We start from the raw sequence: 11,997 nt of genomic DNA, 5'->3' as shown, positions 1-11,997 counted from the left end.
GAGCGATGACTCGCATGTTGAGGTATACAGGAGAGTTCACTTATGAGAGTCGGCGTTCGGATTGTGAGGCGCCAACCCACTTCGGCATATGCCGAATCGGAGGCCGAACATAATCCCCGCCGTTGTGGCTGAGTCGATTGCGCCCAAACCTCCGAGGCAAGCTGTGTTCAAGAACGTTGTGACGGCGGGATCGATATAGCCTCTTGGTGAACAGTGTCCGCACACCCGTTGCTTCTCATAACGCTCAAGTCATCTCGTATATCTTACAAGGATGTTCCGAGTAAGTGTCCAAGACCACATTGCGAACGCTTGAAGTTGTGGAACATCTTTTGACAGTGCTGATCTTAGGCTGTAGCACTCAGATCTCAGACATTACTTTGGTCGCAGTTTTAAGACACAGGAAGATCGAAGAATTGCACTTTCCGTTCATGGCGGGCCGATGCGAAATGAAGCTTGGAGACTGAAGTCATCCGCACCAAGCAACTCTGAGCGCAATGCATGAACGCAAATCCAATCCGTGTGATAGCTAGGAGGCAAGAATTTATAAAAGGCCTGCAGAACTTCGCTAAAATACCATTCCACCACAATCAGACAGCGAACCATCCACGTCGCCTCATATCCAGCACCCCACTTTACCCAAAATCATTATCACGTTCGCTACTCGCGTCACCACCGTTGCCTTCGCCGCCCTCGTTACTCTCGCGTCGACCGCCAGGGCCGACTTCTACGCCAACTTCTTCGACGGTCAGCCATCTTCATCCTCACCGATGTTCTGCCCATCACTGATTATGTACGGCTTTCAGACGGGAGCTGCACCCAGAACGGCGGCCAGGGTGTCGACCTCCGCAACACCGGCTGCCTCAGCGAAGCAGGTCGCAGCTCCGTCTACATTCCCAACACGGGCCTCGGTACGACGGGCGACAACCAGTGGTGCCTTGTGATCACGTCGGGCGACAGTACATGCACGTGCCAGAACGTCGGATTCGACTTCACGGCACTGGGTTCTGCAAGACGTTGAAACCGAGTGACCAGAGCTACCGCTTCGTTGGGGTCAGTCCTGTTTGGCACCTTCTATGTCGAGTACTAAGCTGAACTTTGTATGACAGGGCTCCTGCGGTCCCAACAACTGTTAAGCGCAGAGCGAAAGAGATCAATGATCCTTCATGCTATCTCATATTATCTTGTTCATATGTATTCCATATAGCCTGTAACATCATATATGTAGCTCGAGAAAGACATAATCTAAAAGCGTAATCTGAACTGCGGTGACGAAGGGAAAAAAACACAAGTCCGCGAGCATACGTTGACTATGTATAGTACACGTAATCGAGTCCACGACAACGATATTGCCTGGGAAAATAGTCCTGTTTGCAAGTCACAACCGTTCTCGTCATGTCTCGAGAGAACCTTGAGGCCCAACCCGGGACTCGTCGGGACCCCGAGTTACCCAGAGCTTCCTTGTGTCTATCATCTGAGGAGTCCATATGTCTTCGCCTTGTTTGTGATGCTTCCTCATATGCCGCCGAAAGGAATCTGCACGATTGACTTGACCGAACACCTTCACGTTAGTGTGACTGATTTCCGGCTTACAGATTGGACAGGTATATATTGGTCTGTCGCCGCGGTTGAGCGAGCAGGTCAGCTCGTGTCGCTCTCTGTCTACATTTCTCGTGTTCGAAAGGCCGCAGTACTGGCACCGGTGAGGCTGAAGTGTTTCGAGCCGGATGCGCTTTTCTTTACTGGGTCTTGGAGATGGCTCGTTAACAACATCGCCAGCGTTCGATGCTTCACTCTCGTCGTCCACAGTATCCTCTTGATCGCGATATTCGTCATCGTCACTGTTGTCCGTCGGTTTGGGTGCTGTTTTTGACTTCGACTTTGTACCGCGTGCCGGGGCCTTGCCTTTTGCGCGTTTCGAGGACCTACGGGACTCGACGCCGGGCTCGCGAGAGCGCTTTTTACTTCTCGTAGGGGCCGTCCGCGGGTTAGAAGCCGCCGAAAGAGGTATTGGGGAGGGAGGAAGCGAACGAGGAGCCTGAGATAGACCTGATATCTTCGCGACATCCAGATCGAGTGTCGCACGACGGGACGCACGAGTGACAGGACGGTTCGAGAATGAAGGGGGAGGAACCTCAAATCGGACTGAGGGTGGTTCGATCGGAGTCTCGCGCGATGAGGATTTCGGCTCGGCAGGCAAGACGTCTTCCGTTGAAGCAGAGGAAGGGGTGACACTGACCGAGCGAGAGGATGCAGCAACGGGACTTGGCTCAGCGGAGGGGAAATACACCTGAGATAATGGATGAGGGGTGGCCGGAAGAGAACGCGAGCTGAGCTGGAGCGCATCGGTCCGGATAGGCAAGAGGGCAGGCGTAGCGGGATGCAATGACTGCGGTAGAGAGTGAAGGTCTGATTGAGGTGACGGAGGGATGGAACTGAGGGAAGTGAGCGGAGATAGCATCATTATATCAAGTTCGTTCTGAGTAGTCATGTCGTTATTGTCGTCGCCGTCGTCATTGATATACTGGATAAGCGACTGCGAGGACGTCGGCGAGGAAGGAAGAGACGAGAAGTCCGTAAGAGGAGTGAGTTCATGCGTGATCAGAGAGGACGTAGCGGGTATGTCCACCTGAGCGTGTTCACGATAATTCGAGAGCGGTTCGAAAGGTCCAAACACACGCCATTGCGGTACTTGCAGTAAGCCCGAAGAGTTCGTATCTGATTCTACAACGGGGAAGAGCATGTCGCGGACTGGATTCCGAGGTGATCGTATCTCCGGCTCCAGCTGAAGGGCAGTAGTTTGAAGCTCAGACGGTGTTGTGTCGAGCTGAACCATCCACTGCTCAAGATCCGACCCATACGTTTCATGGCTGGTGGTCGGCAAATCGAGGGGTATAGCAGACGGTCCGACATGAGTCGGTGACGGCATTCGTATATGGGCACCACCAGTTCCGCCCTGCAGGCCGTAAACACCAGCAGCGGAGACATCAAGAGCCGCAGGGGCCGAGGAAGTGGAGCCTGACCCGTTGAACAAACAAGGGTCCCAGCCGGGCTCGCACCGATAAGCTGCGGCCTCATTATCTAATTCCTCAATCCCCTGGTAGTCGAACTCCGTGATATCGGGCGTCTGACAAGGCCAGTTGTCACCGAGAAGGGCTGGGTTTGGTGGTTCAGGTGTCGCCAGAGAGCTGGATGTAACGCTAAAAGGGCTACGGTCTACACTTAACATAGGCGTGCGCGTGATGAAGGACTTGTGGGACGCTGTCGGCTCCGACGAGGGCGGGATAACCTCGAGATGCAGACCATGACCAACCGTGGGCGATGAGTAGGGGGTCTGTTCGCGTGGCGATGAGTGGGGCATTAGGTCGAGTAGCTTGAATGGCTTACCGAAGCTGGCGCAGCCAGTCCTTCGCTCGAGACGTATCTCTGTCCCACGTGCTCGCCTTCACTAGATGGTCCGCCGACAAATTCATCTCTTGTGGTGGACTCTACACATAGGAGAGCTGATGCTTCGAACTGGCCTTGCATCGTGCCACTGTCGTATACGTTAGGCCCGGTCCAAACTGGACAGCGTAGAAATGGTCAAAGGAAAAGAGCTCACAAGTTTTGCATACCATCTGTCTCCGTTATTCTCCTAAACTGAAGCCCTCCACCGTCAAATAGGCGGGGTACGGGCATCTCCATGGTGCGCTCGATGATGCGAGAGTGTTGAGGCATGAGTAGGTCGTTAAGTTCTTGCGCGCTGTGGGTGATAAGAGGACTTTCGGGGAAGGGGATAGGGATCTAGCAATATGGCCATGACGGTATACCTCGTCGTTCTTATGGGTCCTTGTGGTAGCATATGGGTCCAACGAGCGATCAACGACACAACCGAGCACAAAAGGCGGTCGCGACGTCGCGACATCCTTGTCCTTCCTCCCGACAATTGAACATCAAGATTTTGCCCTGTTCGGTGTGGGGAGCAGCGAGGCGGGAGTCAGCCCCTCGAGACTTCCTTTTGCTTGTGACAGGCGCGGGAGGAGTTGCGAAGTGGTTGATGACGACGGGCCTTTCTGCCGCATCGAGAACAATAAAACATGCGCCTACATGCCCAAATAATTGACCTGGGTGACTGATAGGGGTGGAGTCAAGCGCTTAGTGGTTGCTCGCGAGCATTCCCGAAGCAACGTCTGGTGTCCGCCAACGTAAAGGTCATGTTCCAGAGTGAAACGTTTTGGATGGTCTCCTGCGCAACAAAGAATAAGGGGATTTATATGGCTTGATGCCTCCTTGTTTTTATAGAAGATTGACTCACACATGCGCCCACAACGACCCATATTGAGTCTGAACAAGAAGCCCAAGTAAGCGCTGAAGCGTATAAACACCGAGACGGGACTGATTTTAAGCTGTCAGTCAACAACCCCCGTTCAACATATGGTCGAGATCTCAGAAGAGAACCAGAGTATATTGAGCCTACCTTTACATCCAGACTCGAGCGAATCAAACATTTAGCTGGGTGTGGCCAAGGTGAGATAAGGTGCGGCGGCCGCGTTGTTGAGATGCGCAGATAGGCAGCGAGCGGCGTTGACAGCTGCGTTATTCTGTTTATAGACTCGCCCCTTTCTTCATAGCAGAGCAGCGATCACTCGGGCAGCGCTGCCCAAGTTACGATAAAGGTCGAGCTTTCTTGACATGGTGGTCTAACTTGCGAACATGCATGTGATGAGGATTATCGTAGACTCGTCCGACGGTGTAATGGAGCTGAGATGTGCTTCCGGAACTGCCCGAGCGGAGCCAGAAACAGCCTGACTAGCAAAGCTTGCCGCTACCAAAACATGGATCGCGTTATCATGTTTTGTCTCATTTTCCGAATCGTTCTCCGATAGTTATGCAGAACTACTGCAGACATCACTCAACAGGGATACTTCGTCCCTCATTAGAGAGGCTGCTGAACAACGCTGTGCTCAGTCAGGACCAAACGCAGTGAGTTTGTAAGCCCGATGTTTTGAGCCTGGGTTAGCTGGAGGCGCTCATGAAGTAGCGATGAAAGTGCCGACTTGAAATCGCCAGGGACTCGACGCGATCAAGCCACGCCAAGCCACGATCAAGAGGCAATACGGAACACTGCTGCGTGATGTCAAACGGCGCTGACGTTAGGGGGGTTGTGCGGTGCACGGCCTCGGTGAATTTGGCGGGAATTGCCTCTTTCGGGTATGTTTTCATCCTCCAGAGACATTGCACCGTTGTTGACGTTAGTTTGCCATCGACTGCGGTACGGATGATGTTCATGCATGCTCAGGTCATCGATGTTGTCTTAGTCAGCTACTCATGCATCCCGGCGCTCACAACGAAGGGCGGCTCGTATAAAAGAGCTGCTCTGCACCGGTGGCTGCCCCATCACAACACAAGTCGACGCAAATGCCTTCTACTACTCAAGTCTTAATCGTAAGTCTCTCATTAGCTCGTGCAACCTTATTCTTACCATCTTCTTCAGGCTGGTGCTGGTCCTACCGGCCTCGCAGCGGCCCTCGTTCTGCGCCGCAACGGCATCGACGTGCGCATCATCGAGAAGCAGGCGTCCACAAACCCCGGATCCCGTGGGTCGGGTCTCCGCCCCCGCACGCTCGAGCTCTTTCACCAGCTCGAAGCGAAGGACATTATCGAGAAGTCTAGTCAGGTCATTCCTATTCGCGCGTACAAGCCTGGAACCCTCGAGGTTGCTAAGGACCTCTGGATGGAAACTGTCAACGAGGCGACTCCTCAGATTCCATACGTAAGTTGATCTCCTCTGATAAAATCACAGCAATTAGTGACGATACTTGTCTAGCCGAGTGTCCAGCTCATGGGACAAGGCATGACTGAACGTCTCTTGCGCGGTCATCTGGCCGAATGCGGCTGCAATGTGGAATTTGCCACGGAACTACGCTCCTTCGAGCAAAACGGTGACGGGGTCATAGCTCATATAGCCAGAATCGAGGGAGATAAAGAGGTGACTGACACGATCCACGCTCAATACTTGATTGGAACCGATGGTGCACGAAGTGAGCGGTCCTTTCAATCTCTGCATCTCCCTGTTGACATATGGAATAAATAGGTGTCGTGCGAAAGCAGCTCGGACTCGCATTCCTAGGAGAGACTCGCGAAGAGACCCGCATGCTTACGGGCGACGTCCGTTTCACGGCGGAAGGGCTCGATCGTCACCACTGGCATCGCTTCGGCGATATGAACTCGAAGATGTAAGTACTGGAACTATAACGGTTTGACGATCTGTACTAAATCAATGATAGGGTCATGCTTCGCCCTTGCCCTAGCATTGGCACCGAGAACGACGGCTTCCAAGTCATGCTGGGTGGTCCAGAGATTGACCTCAATCCGCTGTTTGCCAACAAGCAAGCGCTTTGCGATAAGATTGCGGAGTTGGTTCCGGCCAAGTTCGACTTCAAGGAGGTGATCTGGTATGGTGAATTCAGGTACGTGTAATCTCATGCATACAGTCGTGTCTCCGCATGCTGACTACATGCGTCGCAGGCCAAACATTCGCATGGTGGACAAATTCAGCGTGGGTAGAGTATTTGTAGCAGGGGATGCTGCCCAGTAAGTTGCTTTTGCGACCGCTCCATCCTGTCGCTGACGATCATTTCTAGCTGTCACAGCCCTACTGGCGGTCAGGGTCTCAACTCGAGCGTTCAGGACTCAGTGAGCATCTCTCTCCATGTCATTCACGACAGAAGGCTGACTCGCTTTCCTTAGGTGAACCTAGGCTGGAAGCTTTCTTACGTCCTTAAGGGCCTGTCCCCGCCGTCTCTGCTTGAGACATACAGCGAGGAGCGTCTCCCTGTCATTGCGGAGATGCTCAACCTCACCACCGGCGTTCTCAACCAGAGTGCGATCGGCACTGACGCGTCGTTCGTTCGGCCCAGCCGCCTGCTCATGCTCGGTGTCAACCATCGCACGAGCAGCATCGTCCTCGAGGAGCTCTCACCGGCTCTCGCGGCCGTGCCGGCCTATGGGGACTCCAATGTCGAAGGTGTACTTGCTGCGGGAGACCGCGCGCCCGATGCGCCGGGGCTTGTCGATGCCAAGGGTGGCGAACATCGCTTCTTTGACGTTTTCCGAACGACATACCACACTGTGCTCGTCTTCGCGCCGAACGTGGAGGCGGCCACGCATATCATCAACGCGATCGATGGAAAATACGCGGGTGTCGTACGCGCCGTCGTTGTGCTGCCTGGCTCAGCATTCCTCGACAAGGACGAGAAGGCGAGCAGCGTGCTGACCCTGTGCGATGCGCACCGGCACGCCTACACCGGCTACCGCGCCCACGAGGGCGAGACGCGCGCTGTGGTTGTCAGGCCTGACGGTTTCATCGGCGCATCGGTCCGTACTGCTGAAGGCGTTGAGAGGTACTTTGCGAAGATTTTCGTCTCGGCTTGATGTTCTCATACAATGGTGGCTGCGCTCGATTATGTGGTTGTTTGTATTGTACGAATATGGCTGCGATGACTTGTTCTTGATGCTTACTTCTGTAGGAATATAAACCGTAACGATGCGTGCTTAAGTGCTATGGATGGGCTTTACTTGAGAACTGTGATTACAGAAGCGACTCGTAGCTACGTACCGAACTGGATATCGCAGGGCGAAATAACCACGAACAATTGAGTTCTATGATTGGCGTGATATGTCACTCAGTACACGTAGCTCACCCTGAACCGGGATATTTGCCACGGTTGCTGCGGCAAGCCTGTGTAGTAAAGTATGATATATAGTCCTCTAGCCATAACCAATTATGCGGTTCAGTGATCAAGTTTCTCTGTGAGTCATAATGCTAAAAGCTGAGCGCGAACTGTTGTCTAAGTAAGTGGATTTTGTCCAAGCGCCAAATGTTCACATTGTACAAATCAATATCGGTATACTAGCTAATCAAAGCACCTTATTTCTGCGTTGAGAATTCGGAAAGCAATGCTCTTCTCGCCCTCGAGATGTAGTATAGTTACGCTGTTTCCCTCTATCCGCAGCTTCAAGTAGTCGCGTTCAGGACGTTCAAGGCGTTCTGGCCTATATCTCTTCGGTAGCCAGAAAAGTCGACGTTTTCCCTTCCTGAGCCAGCTATCCAGACCTAAGCGACCAGGATAAGTAGTATTGTAGAAAAGGTCCTCTTCGTGGCGCTCCATTTCGTATGTCCATCCTTGTTTTGGGACCATCGATGGTTCTTTCAGAGTGGCGATATAATTGCGAGAGTAGATCCGTGTGAAATTCTTTGAGTGCACCAAGGGGCTTGGATGAATGAAGCAGAATGGTAGAAGGCGAAAGCGATCGACTGGAGTCGAAGACAAAGAGGGGCATAGAGCGATGGGCGTCCGAATCTTAAACCTCGCACGGAACTCCACCTCGAATTGGGCTGAGAGAACTGTGGGAAAGATATTTACAGCATACGCTAGAGAAGCTGACTTTCTCTACCAATCCATGAGAAGCTCTCGACGTTCTCTTCAAACCATTTCCCAAGATGCTCTTCGAGTGGCAGTACAGCATCACTGATATCCAGTTCCTCGATGGCACCAACACCCAGCCTCATCTCGCACATGTGCTTCAGAGCACCGGGTGAGAACGTACACCCCTTGATTTCGAGAGAGGCTATAGACTGGCACGCAAACTGTTGCTCTCCTCTGCACGAAAAGGCCATGGCGCCGAGTACCCAGTCGTTGAAGCCCGGACAGTCCTCGATGTAAAGCTTCCACCCCTCGAAGTCCTGTATCATGCGCAGTAGCAAAACACTAGAGCTGATGTCTGTGAGATGGAGCTCGAGGCCTGGCATGCGCATGCGGGGATGGGGGGGCCGAGACTGAGGCGCGATCTCGCATCGGGATATTTCGATTTTCTCGAGGTCTGGAGAGCGGACGATGCTGCAGATAAGGGAGACAAAGGGCTCCTTGAGGTTGTGGAGCCTAAGCCTTTCCAAGTTCATCAAAGTGATATGGCTCGGTAGCGCGATGGAGGAGGCGTCGAAGTCGAAGTCGAAGTCGAAGTCGAAGTCAGTGTCTTCGATGCAGAGCGAGAGCTTCTTGTTCTGACTAAGTTCGCACAGATTATCGAGAAATTTGAGTGGGTCTATGCCCTCTTTCCGGTCCACTGGCTTGAACTTGGTGAGGCGGAGGTCAATGTCGTACAACCAAGAAGCATGTCCCTCTCTGAAGATATCGATAAAGCTCGCGGCATCGGTGTGTAGCTCCGAAAGATCTGGCCACTTCAGCTCAGAAATCAAGAGAGGGGTAGTCACATCTGTATTTTGCGAAACCAAGTGTAGAGTGGAAAGGCGAGGTATATCGCTACGATCCAGGAAGTGACTGGATTCAACGAGAGTCGAGCGATAGAAGGTGACGACGGAGAGTTTGATCAAGCGCCCCAAGTGTCGAGCGAGCTGTCCCACAATAAAGCTGACGCGTTCCTGCTCCTGTGCAGCGGTGAGCGTGCACACGTCCTTGTCAAGGGGCGCTATGGAGACATCAACCAGTTGATTTCGAGATGCAGTGAAGAATGTCTTGATGACGCTGGGGACAAAGGTAGGGCCGTCGATCTGAATGGAAAGGGTCTGCCAAAACACGGATTTTAGCGCTAACACATTCATCCATGTGCGACAGACGAACGCAAGCTGCACTGCAGAATTGCGTATCGCTGTGCGCTTTATGCCGATGATCCGTCGATGCAAGTATTGTTGTCTAGCTGAGTCGAGGATCATGAGCAGAACCTCGGTAGGCAAGGACATGATAGGAGAATGCGACCGGTCGCGGGTAGCTGGCATCGTGGTCCTGTGGCCGCGAGACCGCTGATTTTAATTGGCGGCTCCCAGAGGTGTGGTTGGCACTCACCGTTGCGAGTATTATAATGTATTTGATCACTTGTGCCTTGTTCCTCTACCTGTATGTTCTATCGCCGAAGTGACAGCACTCGAGCGACACAAGTCAAGAGAGTTGTTGTCGACTCCGTGACGGAAAGAGGCGAAATGAGTTGCAGCAAGCGATTCCTAACCCGCAGCTTCCCGATGATCTATTAGAAAGCAGAGTTTTGTATGTAGAAGACCTTCGTACTACAGATGGCAAGGTGGAGACAGAGAGAGTCAGCCTCAAGGCCTTCAGGATCCGCAGAGGTTTGAAAGTGTAACTTGAGTTACTAGTGTAACTGCTGGAAACTTGGTGCGATCGATGGGGCGAACCTCCGACGTGTTAACCAGATAATCGGAGTTTGGATTCAAGCGGTCAACTCAAAGCGCCAATGATAACACACTCAATCTAGACGGGGTTTACTGGAAACTGATCCAACACTATCATTATTTTTTCAAACGACATGGAGTAACACTCCTACCTGAGCATTTTCTCGATGACTAAGGGTAGACTTATCTTTGGTGAACATACCGCCACCTATTGTGTGCCAAGTACTAGTCTACCCATCCCAACAGAATCCCCGTACATTATCCTCAAATCATTCCCTAACATCCTTGCCAAGTGGTGGAACGGGTAGACAACCATAAACCCTATAAGAACTTGTCAGAACTCCACCACCATGCTCCCAGCCATCGGTTAGTGATGGAGAAAGCAAGATAAAAGAACCTCGCATCAAAGACCAACAAGCATCTAGCCCATAATAGCCCCGACGACGCCCATACCCGCCGTGCCCAAAATGCCAGCAACGCTCGAGCTAGACAGCACTCGGTCCGCAGCGCCGTTGAAGTTGCTTGCCTGCGGCGTGGGCAGGCTCGAGCGCGAGCCGCCGTCGGTCAGGGTCGCGCCGTTGGGCTATGAAACGGGTTACGGTCGTGATCAGCTCTCGAGAGTGAGGGAAGGGTACGCGCGCCAGTGGCTTGTGTCGGATCGTTGTACTGGCAAGAGGGGTCTTCGCACAGGCAGGTTTAGACCCTGGACGGGGCCTCCACAGGCCGTCGTGTAGGTTGCAGAGACTGGATAGGGCGAGGGTGGGTCTATGGCCGGATGTCGTGTGGGATGAGTCAAGCGCTCGGAGTCTCCTATGGCGGATTTGAGTCTTGACGTTGTGCTTGGGGTTGTACACGACACTCTGTAACCCGAAGTAGAACAAAACGTTTAGCTCAAACTGATAAGTAAGGCCTCAATACGCACCAGAACGGCGCCACGGAATAAGGTCGACGAGATATTCAAAGGTGAATCAGATCGTGTTGTTTTAGATAAAGCTTTGCGTTTGGCATATACGCACAATTAGCCTCTCCTAGGTGGACCCTGAGGAGGGGGGCACCGTACTCGTTCTTAGATTTGAGCACCTAGCGGCGGGCGCCGTGCGCGAGGCGCGAGCGTCGCATGTGTTCGTCCCCCGCTGCGAGTTGCACAGAAGCAAGAATAGCAGCATAGGGCAAGGTTGACTTCGCAACCGATTCGGAGAGGTCGCGGACCGGCCGACGCGTGGGCGCGGTTGCTCCTGCGGATCGCGTTGCCTTGAAGTGGGCGATACCCCACGGGGCACGGGGGAATAAATTGCACACGTGTATTTTTGTTTCACGTTCGCGACTAAGGTGGTCTGATCTTGTACTGTGTGTTCAGGTGGGCAGACTGAAATAACGCTGGGGTGTGTGTTCAATGTAAAGTGCATGTCTCGTAGGGCTGTGATATATCTGGAATCTGGATGGCTGCATGCATGCCGGGGACGCGACTGAATGAAGAAGCAAGGCGCAACAGGTGCCGGCAGCGCATCTATCATCTTGTTCGGAAGTGCGTACCGGAGATTCGAAGACAGGTAAACGAAACACTAGAAAATGTGCAGAAACGAGAATCTACCCCAACGAAAGAGAGCGGAACGTCATAGCGAGAGTAGTTGTGGGGATTCGCAAGCAAGAGGCACCCTGCACGTCATCATTCCGTGAACGCCAGTGCACCCCAGGGTGGAATCGCAGTGCGGGTGTTGTGGGGGAAGCTGGGGGCGCCGGTGGCAGGTGTACTGGAGGGCTTAATTCATCGGGGTGATCATCTTTGGACCGGAGACAATCTGCACGGCACGGCGAGT

At 53.0% G+C, this 11,997-nt stretch overlaps 6 protein-coding genes across 6 annotated transcripts; 3 read left to right on the top strand and 3 right to left on the bottom strand.

The window, feature by feature from the left end:
* Positions 1-494: 494 nt before the first annotated feature.
* CONPUDRAFT_151683 (uncharacterized protein) lies at positions 495-1,018 on the top strand (the record flags this gene model as incomplete). Its single annotated transcript, XM_007768441.1, has 3 exons — positions 495-519; positions 592-744; positions 804-1,018. The coding sequence occupies 3 exons, from the start codon at positions 495-497 to the stop codon at positions 1,016-1,018; spliced, it is 393 nt and encodes a 130-aa protein (XP_007766631.1).
* A 568-nt stretch (positions 1,019-1,586) lies between these two features.
* CONPUDRAFT_151682 (uncharacterized protein) lies at positions 1,587-3,714 on the bottom strand (the record flags this gene model as incomplete). Its single annotated transcript, XM_007768440.1, has 4 exons — positions 1,587-1,613; positions 1,664-3,331; positions 3,385-3,560; positions 3,612-3,714. 4 exons carry the CDS (start codon positions 3,712-3,714, stop codon positions 1,587-1,589), a joined length of 1,974 nt encoding a protein of 657 aa, XP_007766630.1.
* A 1,367-nt stretch (positions 3,715-5,081) lies between these two features.
* CONPUDRAFT_120706 (uncharacterized protein) lies at positions 5,082-7,527 on the top strand. The gene is made up of 9 exons (XM_007768439.1): positions 5,082-5,187; positions 5,276-5,421; positions 5,471-5,749; positions 5,804-6,017; positions 6,071-6,212; positions 6,264-6,446; positions 6,505-6,570; positions 6,621-6,672; positions 6,727-7,527. Exons 2-9 carry the CDS (start codon positions 5,395-5,397, stop codon positions 7,408-7,410), a joined length of 1,647 nt encoding a protein of 548 aa, XP_007766629.1. The 5' UTR covers positions 5,082-5,187; positions 5,276-5,394; the 3' UTR covers positions 7,411-7,527.
* Positions 7,528-8,410: 883 nt separating this feature from the next.
* On the bottom strand, positions 8,411-9,772 carry CONPUDRAFT_151680 (uncharacterized protein; the record flags this gene model as incomplete). The annotated part of the gene is made up of 1 exon (XM_007768438.1): positions 8,411-9,772. The coding sequence occupies one exon, from the start codon at positions 9,770-9,772 to the stop codon at positions 8,411-8,413; it is 1,362 nt and encodes a 453-aa protein (XP_007766628.1).
* Positions 9,773-10,530: 758 nt separating this feature from the next.
* CONPUDRAFT_151679 (uncharacterized protein) lies at positions 10,531-10,914 on the top strand (the record flags this gene model as incomplete). The annotated part of the gene is made up of 2 exons (XM_007768437.1): positions 10,531-10,546; positions 10,616-10,914. 2 exons carry the CDS (start codon positions 10,531-10,533, stop codon positions 10,912-10,914), a joined length of 315 nt encoding a protein of 104 aa, XP_007766627.1.
* Positions 10,915-10,938: 24 nt separating this feature from the next.
* Positions 10,939-11,881, bottom strand: CONPUDRAFT_80892 (uncharacterized protein). The gene is made up of 2 exons (XM_007768298.1): positions 11,103-11,881; positions 10,939-11,040 (listed from the first exon to the last, which is right to left on the bottom strand). Exon 1 carries the CDS (start codon positions 11,692-11,694, stop codon positions 11,209-11,211), a length of 486 nt encoding a protein of 161 aa, XP_007766488.1. The 5' UTR covers positions 11,695-11,881; the 3' UTR covers positions 10,939-11,040; positions 11,103-11,208.
* Between the last annotated feature and the right edge of the window lie 116 nt (positions 11,882-11,997).

Source organism: Coniophora puteana (genome assembly GCF_000271625.1).
Source record: "Coniophora puteana RWD-64-598 SS2 unplaced genomic scaffold CONPUscaffold_4, whole genome shotgun sequence".
NCBI classification, from domain to species: domain Eukaryota; kingdom Fungi; phylum Basidiomycota; class Agaricomycetes; order Boletales; family Coniophoraceae; genus Coniophora; species Coniophora puteana.
The sequence above is the reverse complement of the archived record's forward strand: the minus strand, read 5'-3'. Positions and strand labels throughout refer to the sequence as shown.

Excerpts from the sequence above, each read along its gene's own strand:
- CONPUDRAFT_120706 (XM_007768439.1), top strand. The coding sequence starts at position 5,395 with ATGCCTTCTACTACTCAAGTCTTAATC. Across the intron at positions 5,750-5,803 it reads CGACTCCTCAGATTCCATAC|CCGAGTGTCCAGCTCATGGG; the intron begins GTAAGTTGATCT and ends ATACTTGTCTAG. Across the intron at positions 6,673-6,726 it reads ACTCGAGCGTTCAGGACTCA|GTGAACCTAGGCTGGAAGCT; the intron begins GTGAGCATCTCT and ends CGCTTTCCTTAG.
- CONPUDRAFT_80892 (XM_007768298.1), bottom strand. The coding sequence starts at position 11,694 with ATGATAGATGCGCTGCCGGCACCTGTTGCGCCTTGCTTCTTCATTCAG.